The 20,678-nt window shown below is 49.9% G+C and overlaps 1 protein-coding gene and 20 non-coding genes across 21 annotated transcripts; all 21 read left to right on the top strand.

The window, feature by feature from the left end:
- The first annotated feature begins 59 nt into the window (after positions 1 to 59).
- Positions 60 to 133, top strand: TRNAT-AGU (transfer RNA threonine (anticodon AGU)). The gene has a single exon. It is a non-coding gene; the product is annotated as a tRNA-Thr (tRNA).
- An 84-nt stretch (positions 134 to 217) lies between these two features.
- TRNAT-AGU (transfer RNA threonine (anticodon AGU)) lies at positions 218 to 291 on the top strand. The gene has a single exon. It is a non-coding gene; the product is annotated as a tRNA-Thr (tRNA).
- Positions 292 to 375: 84 nt separating this feature from the next.
- On the top strand, positions 376 to 449 carry TRNAT-AGU (transfer RNA threonine (anticodon AGU)). Its single transcript has one exon. It is a non-coding gene; the product is annotated as a tRNA-Thr (tRNA).
- Positions 450 to 532: 83 nt separating this feature from the next.
- On the top strand, positions 533 to 606 carry TRNAT-AGU (transfer RNA threonine (anticodon AGU)). The gene has a single exon. It is a non-coding gene; the product is annotated as a tRNA-Thr (tRNA).
- Positions 607 to 689: 83 nt separating this feature from the next.
- On the top strand, positions 690 to 763 carry TRNAT-AGU (transfer RNA threonine (anticodon AGU)). The gene has a single exon. It is a non-coding gene; the product is annotated as a tRNA-Thr (tRNA).
- An 84-nt stretch (positions 764 to 847) lies between these two features.
- On the top strand, positions 848 to 921 carry TRNAT-AGU (transfer RNA threonine (anticodon AGU)). The gene has a single exon. It is a non-coding gene; the product is annotated as a tRNA-Thr (tRNA).
- An 84-nt stretch (positions 922 to 1,005) lies between these two features.
- Positions 1,006 to 1,079, top strand: TRNAT-AGU (transfer RNA threonine (anticodon AGU)). The gene has a single exon. It is a non-coding gene; the product is annotated as a tRNA-Thr (tRNA).
- An 83-nt stretch (positions 1,080 to 1,162) lies between these two features.
- On the top strand, positions 1,163 to 1,236 carry TRNAT-AGU (transfer RNA threonine (anticodon AGU)). The gene has a single exon. It is a non-coding gene; the product is annotated as a tRNA-Thr (tRNA).
- Positions 1,237 to 1,320: 84 nt separating this feature from the next.
- TRNAT-AGU (transfer RNA threonine (anticodon AGU)) lies at positions 1,321 to 1,394 on the top strand. Its single transcript has one exon. It is a non-coding gene; the product is annotated as a tRNA-Thr (tRNA).
- Positions 1,395 to 1,478: 84 nt separating this feature from the next.
- Positions 1,479 to 1,552, top strand: TRNAT-AGU (transfer RNA threonine (anticodon AGU)). The gene has a single exon. It is a non-coding gene; the product is annotated as a tRNA-Thr (tRNA).
- An 84-nt stretch (positions 1,553 to 1,636) lies between these two features.
- Positions 1,637 to 1,710, top strand: TRNAT-AGU (transfer RNA threonine (anticodon AGU)). Its single transcript has one exon. It is a non-coding gene; the product is annotated as a tRNA-Thr (tRNA).
- An 84-nt stretch (positions 1,711 to 1,794) lies between these two features.
- On the top strand, positions 1,795 to 1,868 carry TRNAT-AGU (transfer RNA threonine (anticodon AGU)). The gene has a single exon. It is a non-coding gene; the product is annotated as a tRNA-Thr (tRNA).
- Positions 1,869 to 1,952: 84 nt separating this feature from the next.
- On the top strand, positions 1,953 to 2,026 carry TRNAT-AGU (transfer RNA threonine (anticodon AGU)). The gene has a single exon. It is a non-coding gene; the product is annotated as a tRNA-Thr (tRNA).
- Positions 2,027 to 7,007: 4,981 nt separating this feature from the next.
- Positions 7,008 to 7,081, top strand: TRNAT-AGU (transfer RNA threonine (anticodon AGU)). The gene has a single exon. It is a non-coding gene; the product is annotated as a tRNA-Thr (tRNA).
- An 83-nt stretch (positions 7,082 to 7,164) lies between these two features.
- On the top strand, positions 7,165 to 7,238 carry TRNAT-AGU (transfer RNA threonine (anticodon AGU)). Its single transcript has one exon. It is a non-coding gene; the product is annotated as a tRNA-Thr (tRNA).
- An 84-nt stretch (positions 7,239 to 7,322) lies between these two features.
- TRNAT-AGU (transfer RNA threonine (anticodon AGU)) lies at positions 7,323 to 7,396 on the top strand. The gene has a single exon. It is a non-coding gene; the product is annotated as a tRNA-Thr (tRNA).
- An 84-nt stretch (positions 7,397 to 7,480) lies between these two features.
- On the top strand, positions 7,481 to 7,554 carry TRNAT-AGU (transfer RNA threonine (anticodon AGU)). Its single transcript has one exon. It is a non-coding gene; the product is annotated as a tRNA-Thr (tRNA).
- Positions 7,555 to 7,654: 100 nt separating this feature from the next.
- Positions 7,655 to 8,904, top strand: LOC140219105 (uncharacterized). Its single transcript, XM_072288988.1, has one exon. It carries the CDS (start codon positions 7,699 to 7,701, stop codon positions 8,902 to 8,904), a length of 1,206 nt encoding a protein of 401 aa, XP_072145089.1. The 5' UTR covers positions 7,655 to 7,698.
- A 3,709-nt stretch (positions 8,905 to 12,613) lies between these two features.
- Positions 12,614 to 12,687, top strand: TRNAT-AGU (transfer RNA threonine (anticodon AGU)). Its single transcript has one exon. It is a non-coding gene; the product is annotated as a tRNA-Thr (tRNA).
- An 84-nt stretch (positions 12,688 to 12,771) lies between these two features.
- TRNAT-AGU (transfer RNA threonine (anticodon AGU)) lies at positions 12,772 to 12,845 on the top strand. Its single transcript has one exon. It is a non-coding gene; the product is annotated as a tRNA-Thr (tRNA).
- Positions 12,846 to 12,929: 84 nt separating this feature from the next.
- Positions 12,930 to 13,003, top strand: TRNAT-AGU (transfer RNA threonine (anticodon AGU)). The gene has a single exon. It is a non-coding gene; the product is annotated as a tRNA-Thr (tRNA).
- Positions 13,004 to 20,678: the final 7,675 nt, after the last annotated feature.

The following is a 20,678-nucleotide window of genomic DNA, read 5'->3' as shown; positions in this document are numbered from 1 at the left end:
TATAGCTCACAGGACAATACCGGCGATTGCGTTGAACGCGCAAAGGCGCGTTCTTCCACGGCGCCGTGGCTTAGTTGGTTAAAGCGCCTGTCTAGTAAACAGGAGATCGTGAGTTCGAATCTCACCGGTGCCTCAATTCATTTCTTTTGCCGTTTTTCTATAGTTCACAAGACAATACCGGCGATTGCGTTGAACGCGCAAAGGCGCGTTCTTCGACGGCGCCGTGGCTTAGTTGGTTAAAGCGCCTGTCTAGTAAACAGGAGATCGTGAGTTCGAATCTCACCGGTGCCTCGATTCATTTCTTTTGCCGTTTTTCTATAGTTCACAGGACAATACCGGCGATTGCGTTGAACGCGCAAAGGCGCGTTCTTCGACGGCGCCGTGGCTTAGTTGGTTAAAGCGCCTGTCTAGTAAACAGGAGATCGTGAGTTCGAATCTCACCGGTGCCTCGATTCATTTCTTTTGCCGTTTTCTATAGCTCACAGGACAATACCGGCGATTGCGTTGAACGCGCAAAGGCGCGTTCTTCGACGGCGCCGTGGCTTAGTTGGTTAAAGCGCCTGTCTAGTAAACAGGAGATCGTGAGTTCGAATCTCACCGGTGCCTCAATTCATTTCTTTTGCCGTTTTCTATAGTTCACAGGACAATACCGGCGATTGCGTTGAACGCGCAAAGGCGCGTTCTTCGACGGCGCCGTGGCTTAGTTGGTTAAAGCGCCTGTCTAGTAAACAGGAGATCGTGAGTTCGAATCTCACCGGGGCCTCGATTCATTTCTTTTGCCGTTTTTCTATAGCTCACAGGACAATACCGGCGATTGCGTTGAACGCGCAAAGGCGCGTTCTTCGACGGCGCCGTGGCTTAGTTGGTTAAAGCGCCTGTCTAGTAAACAGGAGATCGTGAGTTCGAATCTCACCGGTGCCTCGATTCATTTCTTTTGCCGTTTTTCTATAGTTCACAGGACAATACCGGCGATTGCGTTGAACGCGCAAAGGCGCGTTCTTCGACGGCGCCGTGGCTTAGTTGGTTAAAGCGCCTGTCTAGTAAACAGGAGATCGTGAGTTCGAATCTCACCGGTGCCTCGATTCATTTCTTTTGCCGTTTTCTATAGCTCACAGGACAATACCGGCGATTGCGTTGAACGCGCGAAGGCGCGTTCTTCGACGGCGCCGTGGCTTAGTTGGTTAAAGCGCCTGTCTAGTAAACAGGAGATCGTGAGTTCGAATCTCACCGGGGCCTCGATTCATTTCTTTTGCCGTTTTTCTATAGCTCACAGGACAATACCGGCGATTGCGTTGAACGCGCAAAGGCGCGTTCTTCGACGGCGCCGTGGCTTCGTTGGTTAAAGCGCCTGTCTAGTAAACAGGAGATCGTGAGTTCGAATCTCACCGGTGCCTCAATACATTTCTTTTGCCGTTTTTCTATAGTTCACAGGACAATACCGGCGATTGCGTTGAACGCGCAAAGGCGCGTTCTTCGACGGCGCCGTGGCTTAGTTGGTTAAAGCGCCTGTCTAGTAAACAGGAGATCGTGAGTTCGAATCTCACCGGGGCCTCGATTCATTTCTTTTGCCGTTTTTCTATAGCTCACAGGACAATACCGGCGATTGCGTTGAACGCGCAAAGGCGCGTTCTTCGACGGCGCCGTGGCTTAGTTGGTTAAAGCGCCTGTCTAGTAAACAGGAGATCGTGAGTTCGAATCTCACCGGTGCCTCAATACATTTCTTTTGCCGTTTTTCTATAGTTCACAGGACAATACCGGCGATTGCGTTGAACGCGCAAAGGCGCGTTCTTCGACGGCGCCGTGGCTTAGTTGGTTAAAGCGCCTGTCTAGTAAACAGGAGATCGTGAGTTCGAATCTCACCGGGGCCTCGATTCATTTCTTTTGCCGTTTTTCTATAGCTCACAGGACAATACCGGCGATTGCGTTGAACGCGCAAAGGCGCGTTCTTCGACGGCGCCGTGGCTTAGTTGGTTAAAGCGCCTGTCTAGTAAACAGGAGATCGTGAGTTCGAATCTCACCGGTGCCTCGATTCATTTCTTTTGCCGTTTTTCTATAGTTCACAGGACAATACCGGCGATTGCGTTGAACGCGCAAAGGCGCGTTCTTCGACGGCGCCGTGGCTTAGGCCCAGACGGGCCGCGGTACCAGGATTTCTGCCTCGGACGACGAGTATCAAGTTGTTTTGCCTAGTCTGCCAACAGGGCGTTTTGTTTTGAATACCGTTTTTCTACACTGTGATATCAGGGCCCGCCCATACCGGGTGGAAGATTTTCGCGACGCGCTCGCCCAGTTATCGCTCCTGCCGGAAGTGGCTGCTCTCGGGGCCTACCGTATGAGCCATGTGTGGGCCGTGACCTTCAAGGACAGCGAGGCGGTGAAAAAGATCGTCAGCGTTGGAGAGCTGCAGGTCAAGAAGGGCCGGTGTCTCGTCATCGACCCCGCCAACCAGGACGTACGCCTGAAAGTGCATTGGCTGCTGCCCAGCGTTCCTGACGAGGACGTACGTTTTGCCTTCGCGCCGTTTGGAAAGGTCACCGACGTAGTCCGCGAGCGCTGGCGGGTTCACGGCGTGACTGATAAGAACTCAACAACAAGGCTGGTTACGCTGAAGTTGAAGCCGGGCGTAAAGCTCGACGACCTTCCGCATCAGGTGAGCGTCGCCGGGGAACTGGCTCTCGTGGTTGTGCCGGGCAGAGCTCCTCTCTGCCTACGCTGCCGCGGCACGGGCCACATTCGTCGCGAGTGCCGCATTCCACGGTGTGGTGCCTGCCGACGCTTCGGTCATGAGGACAGCCAGTGCGAGCGCACGTACGCTAGCGTCACCGGACCCGTGGGCAATGAGGACAACTCCGCCCTACTCATGGACGAGGCGGACATGGAGGACACGTCGACCGCGGCGGGTGAAGCAGCTGACGTCGTGGCAAAGCCGGCGGTGCGGCTTGAACAGGAGGAGAAACAAGTCGCTCAGGCTGTCTTCACAGGACACCAACAAGCGACTGCAGAGGGCACCGCGGCCATGCCGAATGCTGAAGAGAAAACCCCACCTGATGCGGAGGTGACCTCCTCCCTCGTTGAACCTGAAGGCATGGACACCCTCACAGGCCCATCTACCCAACCGACGGGAAAACGGCCCCACAACCAGACCGTTAGCCGGACGGCGAAACAGGACGGCAGCGGCGGCGACGAGCCACCGCCCAAAGCGACAGGTATAAGGAGGTCGACCTTGAAGCTTCGGCCGAACGTTACGGTCGATCCACGGCAGGCGGGTAAACCGCCTCCGTAATTCCGTGCTGTCTAATTCGAGTGGGGTTGGGGGGTTGGTGAGTGCAATGGCCGTCATCCTGAGCGCTAGTTTTTCAGAACCTTGCCTGGAAGGGGGGCCCAAGTTGCACTTGAGTGCCCTTTCCGGAAGGTCGAGCGGCGTCTCCTTTAGAGGCATTCCACGTGGTTGCCGGCGCACCTTCATGAGCGCTCATACTTGTGTAATTGTGATGGGCACCATTCTACCGTGTAGTCATGGCGGTTAATTTCGAAGGAATGCTACGTGTAGCAACGTTAAATGTACGAGGGCTCAGTGCAAGAAGACGGCAATGTCAGCTAAGTCGTCTTCTCTTGGATAATGACTTACATATAGTAGGAATCCAAGAAACGAAAATTGAGAGCCAAGAGCTAACCGACAGAATGGTGTCCAATTTTAGAGCGCACTTTGACGTGTGCGTTTGTCATGCGGTTGGTGGATCAGGCGGCTGCGCTATATTCCTAAGAAATAATTTTGGCATTTGTATGCAGTCAGTGTTTTCGTGTGAAACTGGGCGCCTCTTAGTGGCTGATTTCTGTTTTGAGGATGTGGATTACCGTGCTATTTGTATCTATGCGCCGAATATTGAAACGGACCGTCGATCTTTCTTTGAGCGTCTTGAAGCGTACGTAAACTGTTCCAAGGTCGTAATACTGCTGGGTGATTTTAACTGTGTTTGCTATGCTGAAGACCGAGCAAAATGTTCACGCATTCGTGATAAGAGTGCCGAATTTCTTAACGCAGTGGTGCATGATTATGACCTGGAAGATGTGGGTAGTGTTTTTGCCAGCGGTACTCGCCCGCGTTTTACCCACTTCCAACGTGACAGCCACGCTCGATTAGATAGATTATACGTGTCAGCCGAACTAGTGCCCTTATGTTGCGAATATGATGTGCAAGCTGTAGCATACAGTGATCACTGCTTGGTAACTGCCACGTTCGGGAAAGGACAGAGCAAACGGCCCTTTAACTGGGATCTCTGGAAAATGAATGCGCAGTTGTTGAATGACGATCCTTTTGTCGATGCTGTAGCGAAGGAACTAGAAAACCTGACTTCAGCCAAGCCATTAAGCTTTGCCATTCAATGGGAAGAATTTAAACAGAAAGTAAAAACAATGGCCATTGAAAGAAGCAGTGTCATTCGACACAACCTGAAACAAGCAGAAACAAAGCTTCGCCAGCAACTGCAATTTTTTATTAGCATGGAAAGTGTCGAGCCTGGTGTGTATGTTAACGAATTAAAGGAAGTGAGAACTGAACTAGAAAAGATAGATACAGAAAAATACAGAGCAGCACTTGTGAGATCAAGGTCTGAGAAGTTGTGGGCGGGAGAAACTCCAACGAAACGAGCTTTATCAGACGAGAAAAAGTACGCTTGTCGGAAAGAAATCCGCCAGCTAGCTAAAGGCAATCACATTACATCCGACAAAAATGACATCAAGCAAGGGATCGCCGATCACTTTAAAGATATTTTAGCTCATCCGCGGAATCCTAAATGCAACTACCAGAATGAATTTCTCTCGCTGATGCCAAAGCTCGATGAAGAAGTCAGGACACGGCTGGAACTGCCAATTAGCCTGAGTGAGATAGAGTGCGCAATAGACGAGTTAACCATCGGTAAAGCACCTGGGCCAGATGGCTTGGGGGCCACTTTCTATAAAACCTTCAAGTCTGCATTGGCCCCTGTTCTTCACGAAGTTATCAGCGAAGCGTATGAGCGAAAAAGATTGCCCTTGTCATTCACAACCTCGCATATCGTGCTAATTCCGAAGAGTGATGACGAGGAAAAACTTTTGTTGCCAGGGTCATATCGTCCGATAGCTCTAGCCAATGTCGACTATAAAATATTCACGAAAGCTTTGGCCAAACGACTGCAAAGTGTAATTAAGACATTGGTAGGGCCGCACCAGACTTGTGGCATTAAAGGCCGCAGCATTGCAACGAATGTACACACGGCTCGAAGTGTGCTTGAGTGCTGCGATGTGATTGGCGATCACGTCGCGATGATGCAGATCGATTTGGCAAAGGCTTTCGACCTCGTCTCGCACAAGGCTTTGTTCTCCATGCTGGACCATGCGAACGTTGGCAAAGTCATAACGGAAGGCGTCATGATGGCGTACAGAGAATGCTTAACGCGCATCATTGTTAATGGGGAGCTCACCGATAGCTTTCCCGTGCTCTCGTCGGTGCGGCAAGGATGCCCGCTGTCGCCCCTTCTATTTGCTGCTTATCTCGAACCACTCTGTTTGGCGATCAGAAATAACGAGCGCATAGCAGGCTATCGGCTGCAGGCAGCACACGTTAAAATTTTGGCATATGCCGACGATATCGCGATTTTCTGCACAACCAAAGCGAGCATTAAGGAGGCAACGACTGTGGTTGAAAAATTTTGTGACTCAACTGCAGCCCAGATAAACTGGGATAAGAGTTACGGCTTCTGGCATGGTAGTTGGGAAGACACGCCGGAGACCTTTTATCGACTGAAGTGGTCGACGTTACCAACCCAATACTTGGGTGTGCCTCTCGGAAATTACCGTGAACCTGAATCGTACTGGCTAGATCAAGTGTCGAAAGCAAAGGAAAAGGCTGACGGGTGGAAAGGAAAACAATTGTCAATGTTTTCTAGAGCCACTGTTTGCAACCTTTTTTTAGTTTCTAAGATATGGTACGTTATGAATGTGTTGTGTGCTGCGAGGGTAAGCGTACAAAAAGTTCACCGTGTTTTCGCCATTTTCATTTGGGCCTCCACCTGGGAGAGGATGAGTCGAATGAACTTGTTCCTCCCGGTCAAGAAAGGTGGGCTTGGTTTAGCTCATTTGTTTCTGCGACAAGTCGTCTCACGCTTTGTGTTTTTACGGGATCAAAACGATCCTTTTCTCCAGACAGTGATACAGGTACGGCTGTGTAGACAACTTCCAGGATTCATTGTTTCGACTGTTCATAATATGCCAGGAGCAGTGACTGGTTACCTACGTGAAGTGGTATGTTCATATAAGATGTTGAACGTACGTTTTTCACAGCAATACCTGTCTACCGTTACCAAGAAAAAACTATACAGAGATCTCGTGGACGCGATGTTCCCTCCACCTTTGTACCGTTCTCCGCAACGTGGAGGCCCAGGACAAGACGTTTTAAAGAGGGTGAAAAAAATGCCAATACGGCCGTCAGCTAAATCTTTTTTCTTCAAATTGCACACAAACACACTTCCCGTTAAGACCTGGCTTCATGAGAAGGGTATTTTCATCCCCTGGAGCACCGACTGCTTATTATGTAAAAAACCGGAAACAATAGAACATGCATTCTTAGATTGCTGGGACGCCATCTTTCACTGGGATGTTCTGCAGAGAACATTGAAAAAACAGTTACCCCTGGACCCATATGGAATACGCTTCTTACCGTTTGATAACGCCGAGGATGTCCCGTATGACCTTATTATGATCCTGAGCCTCCACGCTATGTGGAAAACTAGATTGCAATTTCAAAACGGAGACATTGTTGGTCGATCGGCTCGGGAAAACTTCATTGAGAGTGTTGTGTGTGTAAGAGATGCGTTCAAAGCGCTGCCTGATCCACCACAATGGATCTCCTTATTTGATGAATTAGCGTTGTTAAAAAGATTTTAATACCGTGTTGGCCAAAGTGTGGTCCACACGTTTTATCTTTGTAAACCTTGATTGAGTACGTCGAAGTCGGCAATAAAGAAAAAAAAAGCGCCGTGGCTTAGTTGGTTAAAGCGCCTGTCTAGTAAACAGGAGATCGTGAGTTCGAATCTCACCGGTGCCTCGATTCATTTCTTTTGCCGTTTTCTATAGCTCACAGGACAATACCGGCGATTGCGTTGAACGCGCAAAGGCGCGTTCTTCGACGGCGCCGTGGCTTAGTTGGTTAAAGCGCCTGTCTAGTAAACAGGAGATCGTGAGTTCGAATCTTACCGGTGCCTCGATTCATTTCTTTTACCGTTTTTCTATAGTTCACAAGACAATACCGGCGATTGCGTTGAACGCGCAAAGGCGCGTTCTTCGACGGCGCCGTGGCTTAGTTGGTTAAAGCGCCTGTCTAGTAAACAGGAGATCGTGAGTTCGAATCTCACCGGTGCCTCGATTCATTTCTTTTGCCGTTTTTCTATAGTTCACAGGACAATACCGGCGATTGCGTTGAACGCGCAAAGGCGCGTTCTTGGACGGCGCCGTGGCTTAGTTGGTTAAAGCGCCTGTCTAGTAAACAGGAGATCGTGAGTTCGAATCTCACCGGTGCCTCGATTCATTTCTTTTGCCGTTTTCTATAGCTCACAGGACAATACCGGCGATTGCGTTGAACGCGCAAAGGCGCGTTCTTCGACGGCGCCGTGGCTTAGTAGAGGATTCGGCTTTCTGCCGCGCTAGCGAGCGGACGTGCCGATCATGAGCTCCGTAGGAGCGGCTTCAGCGGCCCAGCAGGGCCGCGGTACCAGGAGTTTTGCCTCAGAAGACCCGGAATACCAAGTTTTGCTGCCTCAATTGCCGACAGGTCGGATAGTTTTAAATACAGTTTTTCTGCATGCGGATGTGCGTGCCAGGCCGTATCGTGTGGAACATTTCCGAGATGCGTTGGCTAGCTTAGGCCTACTTGCTGATGTCATCGCCCTAGGGGCGTATCAGATGAGCCACGTTTGGGCGGTTACTTTCAAGAGTGACGAAGGCGTGAAAAAGCTTTCAAGCGCCAAGAACCTCAAGGTGAATGAACATCGGTGCATTGTCGTTGATCCAGCCAATCAGGCCGTGCGGCTGAAGCTGCATTGGATGCTTCATAACGTGTCGGACGAGGATATACGAACAGCCCTGTTACCGTTCGGAAAGGTCACGGACGTTTTCCATGAAAAGTGGCGTGTTCAAGGAGTTCAAGACAAAGCATCGTCGACACGGGCGGTGTCCCTGGTACTGAAGACGGGTATGACCGTAGAAGACCTGCCCCATCAACTTCGTGTAGCTGGTGAGCAGACCCTAGTTGTGGTACCGGGCAGAGCACCCCTTTGCCTGAAGTGCCGAAACACCGGACATGTCCGACGTGACTGCCGCGTCCCGAGATGTGCAGTATGCCGTCGCTACGGCCACCAGGATACGGAATGTGTTAAGACTTACGCATCCGTCGCAGGACCTGCGCTTCGAGAGGACGTGGCTGACCTGTTAATGGACGAGGCTGACGTTGATGAGGCTTCCCGCGTGCTAGTACCACCGGCGGACAGAGTTGCAACACCTTCTGTGCCGGTTGCTAAATCCACGAAGGTGGTAAATGTGCTGCCTACGGGCCCGAAAGATGCAGTGCAAAGGGCATGCGACGAAGGAGCCAAAGAAGAATCGGCCGTAAAATCCGCCACTGCCGAGGAGGCCGCCACGGAGCACGGACCGGCAACTCCCTTGATGGACGTCGAAGAATCGAGTGCAAGCAATGCGGCTATGAAAAGAGCGAGGGACTCGACCGGAAACCTGGACGGCAACCTGGACGGCAACCTTGACAACGGGGCCAAAGACGAGCCGCCGCCAAAAGCGCAGGCGGGTCGTCGTGTGCCCGTGCGCCTGAAGCCAAACATCCCGCCGGACAGACGGCCGGCGGCAAAACCGCCTAAGTAGGACCCGGCGCCTACTGGGGCGCCCGGACTAACGTCGTGAAGAGATGGCGTCCTTTTTGGAATCGGGCTTCGCGTACCCTCTAAAGGTACGCGTGTGGATCGAGTGGTTTTCAGTGCAGAAGTTATGCATGCAAATTTGTCTACAGTGTGTCCGGATCGCGTGTTCTTCAGCGGCACCGTGCGATCGGCTTGCTTTTGCAGATAAATGGCGGTGAAACTAGAGAGAGCACTGAGAGTTGCCACGTTAAATGTTCGTGGCCTTGGAGCGCGAAGGAGGCAATATCAACTTAGCCGCTTGTGTATGGAGAAGGAACTCGATGTAGTTGCCTTACAAGAAACTAAGGTCGAAACCCAAGAGCAGACCGATCGCATGGTGACGCCTTTCACGGCGCATTACAATGTGTGCGTGTGCCATGCGAATGGCACATCAGGCGGATGTGCGTTGTTAATACGGAAGAGTGCTGGTATTATTGAAGAAAGTGTAACTGTTTCTGAAACTGGCCGCTTGCTTATTGTAGATTTTTCTTTTTCTCACGATTTGTGGCGGTTCATATGCGTTTATGCGCCAAACAATGTGAATGATCGATTTTTGTTTTTTGAATGTATCGAGCAGTATCTAAGATGTGATCGCTTCGTCATATTTCTTGGTGATTTTAACTGTGTGTGTTCTCCGGAAGACCGACTAAAAAGGGAAAGGGTTCGCGAAAAAAGTGCTCTCCTTTTGAGCAGACTAATTGAAGACCACAACTTAGAAGATGTTGGCCTAACCCTCACTGATGGTATGATTCCGCAGTACACGCACATTCAGCGAAATAGCCGAGCAAGGCTGGACAGAGTGTATGTTTCTGACGACTTGATCACCCTTTGTAATAGTTATAACGTCGCACCGCAATCGTTCACGGACCATAGCTTGGTAAGCTTCTCGATTGGGGAAAAATTTAAAAGAACACGATTCAACTGGAACATGTGGAAATTCAACGAAAAGCTGCTTGATGATGAACCATTTGTGCGCAGAGTTAAGGAAAAGATAACAGAGTTGATGACAAATGAGGATGAATATTTTACTGCCACATGGGAGGAATTTAAGATTCAAGTTAAGTTCATTGCAATAGAAAGAGGAAGCAGCCTTCAGCACGATAAAGTACAGAAACAAAGAGAGCTGCAAAGACAGCTAGAATATCTGTCAAGCGCACAAAATGCGGGTCACGATCTATTAGCTGAAAACGTAAAGAAAGTAAGACGCGAGCTTGAAGTTATCGACGCCGAGCGATACAAAGCAGCAGTTATACGCGCTAGAAGTGAACGCCTATGGATGGGTGAGATACCAAACAAACGGGCAATGAGCGATGAAAAGCGTCACGCGTCAAGAAATGAGATCCAACAGATACGTTTTCAAAACGAGGTGACGTCAGACGCTTCGTCGATTAAGAAAGCTTTTGTGGAGCACTATCGCGAATTGTTCGGCAATGTGACGCGTTCTGGACTGGTCTTCGAGAGTGAATTCATGAGCGAGATGCCAAGGTTGGATGACGACGTTAGAGAAAGTCTTGAGAGACCAATAGCTGTGTCCGAGATCGAAAGGGCGATAGAAGAACTGCCATCAGGCAAATCGCCAGGGCCGGACGGCCTAGGCGCCGCTTTTTACAAGGCATTCAGTCAGGAGTTTGCGTGTATATTGCACCGACTACTCTCAGAGGCGTATGAAATTAAAAAAGTACCACCCTCATTCCGGACTTCACACATAGTATTAATTCCGAAAACCGATGACCGGGAAAAACTCCTTTCAGTAGGTTCATACAGACCGATAAGTCTGACCAACACAGATTACAAAATATTTATGAAAGTACTGGCTCGACGATTTCAAAGCGTGATTCAGCAGCTTGTAGGGCCACACCAGACGTGTGGCATTAAAGGCCGCACCATTTTTACGAACACCCACATTGCAAGGAATGTGCTCGAATGTTGTGATGGCATTGGGGGTCGGGTGGCCATGTTGCAGCTAGACCTTGCGAAGGCGTTCGACCGGGTGTCACATGAGGTGCTTTTCGCTATACTGCAGTACTGTAATGCTGGGAGTGTCATTGTACATGGCGTTAAAATGGCTTATGAAGACTGTTACACGCAGCTTATAGTTAATAAGTGTCTTAGTTCGCGGGTGCCACTCCGCTCGTCTGTACGGCAAGGCTGTCCCTTGTCTCCTTTGCTTTTTGCCCTGTACCTCGAACCCTTTTGTATGGCAGTCATACGGGATGAAAACATTCGTGGTTTTAGGCTGCACGCCGCAGAAGTTAAAATGCTAGCTTATGCAGATGACGTCGCCGTCTTTTGTGAAGACAGGGAAAGCGTGGTCGAGGCTGTCCGCCTTGCAAGATCCTTTTGTAGGTACACTGGTGCCCAGATAAACTTCGAAAAAAGTGTTGGGATATGGCATGGAAGCTGGGACGCGACACCCACGAAATTCGCCGGTATGCAGTGGACTACAGTGCCTTCACTGTATCTAGGAGTGCCCCTTGAGCACTATCGGGACTCGACACAGTTGTGGACCGGACAAATAGAATCAATGAAAGAAAAGATAAAAGGATGGCAGGGCCGGGGATTGTCAGTGTTTGCACGTGCTTCAGCTTGCAATATATTTTTAATTGCCAAAGTTTGGTACATACTGCAAGTAATGTTCATGTCCCGTGTAAACGTTCAAAAAATGCATCGAGTGTTTGCTATCTTCATCTGGAACTCCACTTGGGAGCGATCCAGTCGAACAAATCTTTTTCGCACAGTTCGAAATGGGGGCCTTGGGCTCTCACACTTGTTCATTAGACAGATCGTATCGCGGTTCATCTTCCTGCGAGATGAAAGAAATGTTTTTCTACGTACAGTCATTCAGGCGAAAATGGCAACAGAACTGCCTGAATTTGTTGTGTCCACATCTAGTGCTATCACTAGAGCGACTGGTTACTATCGTGAAGTCGTTGCAGCTTTTAGAATACTCTGCGCACGTTTTTCGCTGGAGTATTTGTGCTCAGTGAGAAGAAAGAAACTGTACGCAGATTTAGTTGACAGCATGTTACCTATCCCACTGTATAGGAGTGTTCACTGTGGATGCCCAGGAAAAGATGTGCTGAAACGAGTCAAAAGGATGCCTGTAAGACCTGCTGCGAAAACTTTCTTTTTCCACCTACACACGAACACCCTCCCCGTTAAAGTATGGCTAGAACAGAAAGGAATATTCGTACCCTGGACTACCGATTGCCTGCTGTGTAAAAAGCCTGAAACAATTGAACACGCCTTCATTGAGTGTTGGGACGCTGTCTTTCACTGGGACATCTTGCAGCGCACTCTTAAAAAAGAACTCCCCATAAACCCCTATGGAATTCGGTTCCTTCCAGTTGAAAGCGATGACGGGCCACCGTTCGACATGTTCATGTTGCTGGGCCTCCACAGTTTGTGGAAAACAAGAATGGCTATACGTCATGCTGATGTGAATGTGTGCTCTGCGCGAGAGAACTTCATTGAAAGTATGTCACTATTACGAGAAGTGTATCGTGCACAAGGCGAAACCCCAGACTGGGTTAGCATCCTTGATGAGCTGGTGTGCCTCAAGAAATTTTAGCGACCATCCCACCTGATGTGATGTGGGTGCACTGTGTATATGAATTTGTTTTTTTTTGTGTGTGTTAATGTCTAAGCAGGCAATAAAGAAAAAAAAAAAAAAAAGCGCCGTGGCTTAGTTGGTTAAAGCGCCTGTCTAGTAAACAGGAGATCGTGAGTTCGAATCTCACCGGTGCCTCGATTCATTTCTTTTGCCGTTTTTCTATAGCTCACAGGACAATACCGGCGATTGCGTTGAACGCGCAAAGGCGCGTTCTTCGACGGCGCCGTGGCTTAGTTGGTTAAAGCGCCTGTCTAGTAAACAGGAGATCGTGAGTTCGAATCTCACCGGTGCCTCAATTCATTTCTTTTGCCGTTTTTCTATAGTTCACAGGACAATACCGGCGATTGCGTTGAACGCGCAAAGGCGCGTTCTTCGACGGCGCCGTGGCTTAGTTGGTTAAAGCGCCTGTGTAGTAAACAGGAGATCGTGAGTTCGAATCTCACCGGTGCCTCGATTCATTTCTTTTGCCGTTTTTCTATAGTTCACAGGACAATACCGGCGATTCCGTTGAACGCGCAAAGGCGCGAACTTCGACGGCGCCGTGGCTTAGTCGATTCCACTTCCGGCCACTGAGCGTGACGGACGTGTATACAATGGGCTCCGTAGGCGCGGCTTCAGCGGCCGGGCCGTGGTAACAGGATTTCTGCCTCGGACAACGAGTATCAAGTTGTTTTGCGTAGTCTGCCAACAGGGCGTTTTGTTTTGAATACGGTTTTTCTACACTGTGATATCAGGGCCCGCCCATACCGGGTGGAAGATTTTCGCGATGCGCTCGCTCAGTTATCGCTTCTGCCGGAAGTGGCTGCTCTCGGGGCCTACCGTATGAGCCATGTATGGGCCGTGACCTTCAAGGACAGCGGCGCGGTGAAAAAGATTGTCAGCGTTGGAGAGCTGCAGGTCAAAAAGGGCCGGTGTCTCGTCATCGACCCCGCCAACCAGGACGTACGCCTGAAAGTGCATTGACTGCTGCCCATCATTCCTGACGAGGACGTACGTTTTGCCTTCGCGCCGTTTGGAAAAGGCACCGACGTCGTCCGCGAGCGCTGGCGGGTTCACGGCGTGACTGATAAGAACTCAACAACAAGGCTGGTTACGCTGAAGTTGAAGCCGGGCGTAAAGCTCGACGACCTTCCACATCAGGTGAGCGTCGCCGGGGAACTGGCTCTCGTGGTTGTTCCGGGCAGGGCTCCTCTCTGCCTACGCTGCCGCGGCACGGGCCACATTCATCGCGAGTGCCGTATTCCACGGGGTGGTGCCTGCCGACGCTTCGGTCATGAAGACAGTCAGTGCGAGCGCACGTACGCTAGCGTGACCGGACCTGTGGGCAACGAGGACAACTCTGCTCTACTCACGGACGAGGCGGACATGGAAGACACGTCGTCCGCAGCGGATGAAGCAGCTGACGCCGTGGCAAAGCCGGCGGTACGTCTTGAACAGGAGGAGAAACAAGTCGCTCAGGCTGTTTCCACAGGACACCAACAAGCGATTGCAGAGGGCACCGCGGCCATGCCGAATGCTGAAGAGAAAACCCCACGTGAGATGGAGGTGACCTCCTGCCTCGTTGAACCTGAAGGCATGGACACCCTTACCGGCCCAACTAGCCAAACGACGGGGAAACGGCCCCACAACCAGACCGTTAGCCGGACGGTGAAACAGGACGGCAGCGGCGGAGACGAGCCACCGCCCAAAGCGCCAGGCATAAGGAGGTCGACCTTCAAGCTGCGGCCGAACATTACGGTCGATCCACGGCAGGCGGGTAAACCGCCTCCGTAATTCCGTGCTGTCTAGTTCGAGTGGGGTTGGGGGGTTGGTGAGTGCAATGGCCGTCATCCTGAGCGCTAGTTTTTTAGAACCTTGCTAGGAAGGGGGGCCCAAGTTGCACTTGAGTGCCCTTTCCGGAAGGTCGAGCTGCGTCTCCTTTAGAGGCATTCGACGTGGTTATCGGCGCACCTTTACGAGCACTCATCCTTGTCTAACTGTGATGGGCACCATTATACCGTGTAGCCATGGCGGTTAACATTGAAGGAACGCTACGTGCAGCCACGTTAAATGTAAGAGGGCTCAGTGCAAGAAGACGGCAATGTCAGCTAAGCCGTCTCCTCTTGGATAATGACTTACATATAGTGGGAATCCAAGAAGCGAAAATTGAGAGCCAAGAGGTAACCGACATAATGGTGTCCAATTTTCGTGCTCACTTTGATGTGTGCGTTTGTCACGCTGTTGGTGGATAAGGCGGCTGCGCTATATTCCTACGAAATAATTTTGGCATTTGTGTGCAATCAGTGTTTTCGTGTGAAACTGGGCGTCTCTTAGTGGCCGATTTTTGTTTTCGTGATGTGGATTACCGTGGCTATTTGTATCTATCCGCCGAATATTGAAACGGACCGTCGATCTTTCTTTGAGTGTCTTGAAGCGTACGTAAACTGTTCCAAGGTCGTAATACTGCTGGGAGATTTTAACTGTGTTTGCTATACTGAAGACCGAGCAAAATGTTCACGCGTTCGTGATAAGAGTGCCGAATTTCTCAACTCAGTGGTGCATGATTCTGACCTGGAAGATGTGGGTAGTGTTTTTGCCAGCGGTACTCGCCCGCGATTTACCCACTTCCAGCGTGATAGCCACGCTCGATTAGATGGATTATACGTGTCAGCCGAATTAGTGCCCTTATGTTGTGAATATGATGTGCAAGCCGTAGCATACAGCGATCACTGTTTGGTAACTGCCACGTTCGGGAAAAGTAAAAGCAAACACACCTTTAACTGGGATCTTTGGAAAATGAATGCGCAGTTGTTACATGACGATGTTTTTGTCGATGCCGTAGTGAAGGAACTAGAAAACCTGACTTCAGCTAAGCCAGTAAGCTTTGCCATTCAATCGGAAGAATTGAAACAAAGTCCATTGGCCATTCAAAGAAGCAGTGTCATTAGACACAAGCAGAAACAAGAAGAAACAAATCTTCGCCAGCAAATGCAATTTTTTATCAGCATGGAAAGTGTCGAGCCTGGTGTGTATGTTAACGAATTAAAGAAAGTGAAAACTGAACTAGAAAGGATAGATACAGGAAAATACAAAGCAGCACTTGTGAGATCAAGGTCTGAGAAGTTGTGGGCGGGAGAAATTCCAACGAAACGAGCCTTATCAGACGAGAAAAGGTACGCATGTCGGAAGGAAATCCGCCAGCTAGCTAAAGGCAATCACGTTACGTGCGACAAAAATGACATCAAGCAAGGGATCGTCATAACGGAAGGCGTCATGATGGCGTACAGAGAATGCTTAACGCGCATTATTTTTAATGGGGAGCTCACCGATAGCTTTCGCGTGCGCTCGTCTGTGCGGCAAGGATGCCCGCTGTCACCCCTTCTATTTGCTATGTATCTAGAACCACTCTGTTTGGCGATTGAAAATGACGAGCGCATAGCAGGCTATCGGCTGCAGGCAGCGCACGTAAAAATCTTGGCATATGCCGACGATGTTGCGATTTTCTGCACAAACAAAGTGAGCATTAAGGAGGCCACGACTGTCGTTGAAAAGTTTTGCGATTCAACTGGAGCCCAGACAAACTGGGATAAGAATTACGGCTTCTGGCATGGTAGTTGGAAAGACACGCCGGAGGCCCTTTATCGATTGAAGTGGTCGTCGTTACCAACGCAGTACTTGGGTGTGCCTCTCGGAAGTTACCGTGAACCTGAATCGTACTGGCTCGATCAAGTTTCGAAAGCAAAGGAAAAGGCTGACGGGTGGAGAGGAAAACAAATGTCAATGTTTTCTAGAGCCACTGTCTGCAACATCTTTTTAGTGTCTAAGATATGGTACGTTATGAATGTGTTGTGTGCTGCGAGGGTAAGCGTACAAAAAATTCACCGAGTTTTCGCTATTTTCATTTGGGCGTCTACCTAGGAGAGGATGTGTCGAACGAACTTGTTCCTCCCTGTCAAGAAAGGTGGGCTTGGTCTAGCTCATTTGTTTCTGCGACAAGTCGTGTCATGTTTTGTGTTTTTACAGAATCAAGACGATCCTTTTCTCCGAACGGTTACAGGTACGGTTGTGTAGACAAATTCCAGGATTCATTGTTTCGACTGTTCACAAAATGCCAGGAGCCGTGACTGGTTACCTGCGTGAAGTGGTATGTTCATATAGGATGTTGAATGTACGTTGTTCACAGCAATACCTGTCAACCGTTACAAAGAAAAAACTATACAGAGATCTCGTGGACACGATGTTCCCTGCACCTTTGTACGGTCTTCCACACCGTGGAGGCCCAGGACAAGACGACCTAAAGAGAGTGAAAAAAATGCCAATACGGCCGTCAGCTAAATCTTTCTTCTTCAAATTACACACAAACACACTTCCCGTTAAGACCTGGCTTCATGAAAAGGGTATGTTCATCCCCTGGACCACCGACTGCTTATTATGTAAAAAACCGGAAACCAAAGAACATGCATTCCTAGACTGCTGGGACGCCATCTTTCACTGGGAAGTTCTGCAGAGAACATTGAAAAAACACTTCCCCCTAGGCACATATGGAATACGCTTCTTACCGATTGATAACACCGAGGATGTCCCGTATGACCTTATTATGGTTCTGAGCCTCCACGCAATGTGGAAAACTAGACAGCAATTCCAAAACGGAGACATTGTTGTTCGACCGGTTCGGGAAGAGTTCATTGAGAGTGTCGTGTGTGTGAGAGATGGTTTCAAAGCGCTGCCTGATCCACCGCAATGGATCTCTGTATTTGATGAATTAGCGCTGTTGAAAAGATTTTAGTACAGTGTTGGCCAAAGTGTGGCTCACACGTTTTATCATTTATAAACCACGATTTATAACGTCGAAGTCGGCAATAAAGAAAAACAAAAGCGCCGTGGCTTAGATTCTACTTCCGGCCACCGAGCGTGACGGACGGCGAATCATGAGCTCCAGTGGAGCGGTGACAGCAGCCTTTGTTGGCCGCGGGAACAGGTGGAACAGCGATGACGACGCAGGCTATCAGATTATTTTGCCTCCACTGCCAAAGGGGCGCGTCGTGCTAGACACCGTGTTTTTGCACGGCGACGTGCGAGCATGACCCTACAAAGTAGAAGATTTCCGGGACGCTCTTGGCCCAACAGGATTGCTGCCGGAAGTGCTTGCCCTCGGGGCCTACCAGATTAACCACGTCTGGGCTGTGACTATGAACACCGCGGACGCCACGAAAAGGATGCTGGAAGTCAAGGAGCTGAAGGTAAAGGGGCGGCGCTGCATCGTGGTCGACCCTCAGGATCAGCAGGTGCGGCTGCGTCTTCATTGGTTAATACATGATGTGGCCGATGAAGATGTAAGAACGGCATTGGCGGCTTTCGGTAAAGCCGTACAAGTCACCCGAGAGCGATGGCGCGTTCAGGGTATCAACGACAAGGGGACGACTACCCGGTCCGTCTTGCTCAAGCTCAACAGCGGCGTGAAGGTGGAAGATCTCCCGCACCAAATTAGGGTCGCCGGTGAGCTGGCCCTAGTCGTCGTTCCTGGCAGGCCAATGCAGTGCTTGCGCTGTCCAGGCACTGGTCATGTACGACGAGACTGCAAGGTTCCCCGGTGCTCGCAATGCCGTCGGTTTGGACACGCCGAGGACCAGTGCTGGGCCAGCCGAAGGCAATGACACAGCAAGGTTGGTAATGGACGCGGCCGAGGCCGAAGACGCGGCAAAAGGGGCAGGAGGCCAGGCAACCCCATGTGCTGTAGGCGGTGTGCTTGCACCTGATGCGGGCGCGGGGACACCACCGGACAAGGAAAACTCTACGGAAGGTGTGGCAAAAAAGCCAGCAGAAGAGACCAAGGAAGAAAGCAAAAGCAGCCTAACGGAAGCTAGCGAGCAAATGAAGACAGATGAGGACCAGTCGGCGCAGAACGACCCCATGAGCAGCAATGTCGGAGCCTCGGTCAAACGGCCTCTTGAGAAGGCTGCAGACAGCAGCGCAGCGAACCAAGGAAGTGGTGAAGACGGGCCGCCTTCGAAGACGCCAACGGGCAGGCGCAGCAGCTACAAGCCACGACCGAACACCGCTAACGCAGACAAGAAGTCCGAGAAGAAGCCGCCACCGCTCTCCAGTGGTACCGGTCCACCGGGCGGCTCCGGGGGCGTCTAGCTGTGTGCTAGGCGCTAAAGGTAAACACCATGCTCCGGGCCAAAACTTTTCACTAGACCTATAATCATGGCTCCCAACCCGTCGCTTAGATTGGCCACGCTAAACGTTCGAGGTCTGGCCGCCAAGCGAAAGCAGAGCCAAGTGTGTAGGCTGCTGGTGGACTATGACCTTGACGTGTTAGCCGTGCAAGAGACAAAAGTAGATGGTGATGAAGAGACCCGCAGCATGGTGCAGCGGTTTACGCCACGGTACTACGCGGTAGTGAGCCACGCCTTAGGGACGTCGGCGGGCTGCGTGCTGTTTGTTAGAAAATTACCCGGTATAACGGTGCAAGGTTTTTATTCATGTCCAACTGGTAGATTAGTTTTCTGTGATTTTGCTTTGCATGGAATTGAATGGTGGGTGGTATGTATTTATGCACCAAATGCGTTGGAGGAACGGGCTTTGTTTTTTTCCATGTTAAAAGAGTATATATCTTCTGAAAAGCAGATGGTGCTGTTAGGTGATTTTAATTGTGTTCTCAATGCCCGAGATCGGTCAAATAGAGGTTTAAGGAGCGATAAAAGTAGGGATGTTTTGAACGAGATAATTACTGAATGCGAATTAGCGGATGTGGCGGAATGTATGATAGGGACGCGAGATGTGCGTTTCACGCACTTTCAAGGAAACAGCCATGCGCGCTTAGATCGTATTTACTTGTTGCTTCAAGCAATACCAATGTGTAATGGTTACAGTGTATATCCTATTTCCTTCACAGATCATTGTCTGGTTAAATGTGACTTAGGAAGGAAGAAAAAAGGCGGCAGCTTCTCTTGGGAGCTGCGGAAAATGAATTCAAGCTTAATTACTGACGAAATTAACAGATCGATGGCAAGAGTTTAAACAGTGCATTAAAATGAAAGCCATCCGTCGCTCCGTCGCAGTAATGCATGAAACTAAAAAGAAACAAAGATAACCGAGAATACTCTTGGAAAAGCTGACAGAACTGGAGTGCCAAGAACCGGGAGCATACAAAAGCGACATACGGAATATTAAACAGAAACTTGAACTGCATGATGAGGAACGCTATCGCGGAGCGATAGTTCGTGCTCGAGCCAAATCCTTTGCGATAGGCGAGGCGCCCACAAAAAGGGCGCTCGGACTGGAAAAATCGCACGCTCGACGTAATCATATTGATGTGATCGAGGTGGGTGGTAACGAAGTTACAGATAATGATAGTATCGCACGTGCGTTTTTTGAACACTACGAAAATCTGTTCGCATTTAGGCAGGTGGACCTAGAACGGTTTAAGACGAACTTCTTGAAAAGAATGCCTCAACTGACTGAAGAAAGAAAAGTTGCATCAGAAACGCCGATAACTGTTTTTGAAGTGGAACGCGCAATTGACAGTTTGAATCCTGGCAAGTCACCGGGCCCTGATGGGCTTTGCGCTCTGTGGTTTAAAAAGGAATTGTCAGCAGTACTTGTAGCAATTTTTAACGAAGCGTACGATGGTAAGGCGTTACCGCCATCTTTCGGTCAATCACACACGGTGTTGATTCCGAAGACAGAGGATGTAGATAAGTTGAAAAGTGTAACATCATACAGACCAATAGCACTCACAAATGTAGACTATAAGATACTAATGAAAGCCTTAGCAGCTAGACTTCAGTCGGTTGTTAAAGACATAGTCGGCCCACACCAAACGTGTGGAATTAAGGGTCGCACTATTGCGACGAATGTTCACAAGATGCACTCAGTTCTTGAATGTTGTGACTCCCTTGAAGCGTGTGTGGCCATACTTCAATTGGATCTGGAGAAGGCATTTGATTGCGTAGCGCATGCTATCTTGTTTGCAGTGTTGGAACACATTAATGTCGGATCCGTCATCACGGATGGTGTAGCTCTGGCGTATCGGAACTGCTCTACCAGACTAATTATTAACAAAGAATTGGGGGCCCCCATTAAAGTGCAGCGTTCCGTGCGTCAAGGCTGTCCCATCAGTCGACTTTTGTTTTGTATATATA

The sequence above is a fragment of the Dermacentor andersoni genome, chromosome 6 (assembly GCF_023375885.2).
Source record: "Dermacentor andersoni chromosome 6, qqDerAnde1_hic_scaffold, whole genome shotgun sequence".
Lineage (NCBI taxonomy): Eukaryota > Metazoa > Arthropoda > Arachnida > Ixodida > Ixodidae > Dermacentor > Dermacentor andersoni.
This window is presented reverse-complemented; position numbering and strand designations above follow the sequence as displayed.

Coding starts and splice junctions, on each gene's coding strand:
- LOC140219105 (XM_072288988.1), top strand. CDS start 7,699: ATGAGCTCCGTAGGAGCGGCTTCAGCGGCCCAGCAGGGCCGCGGTACC.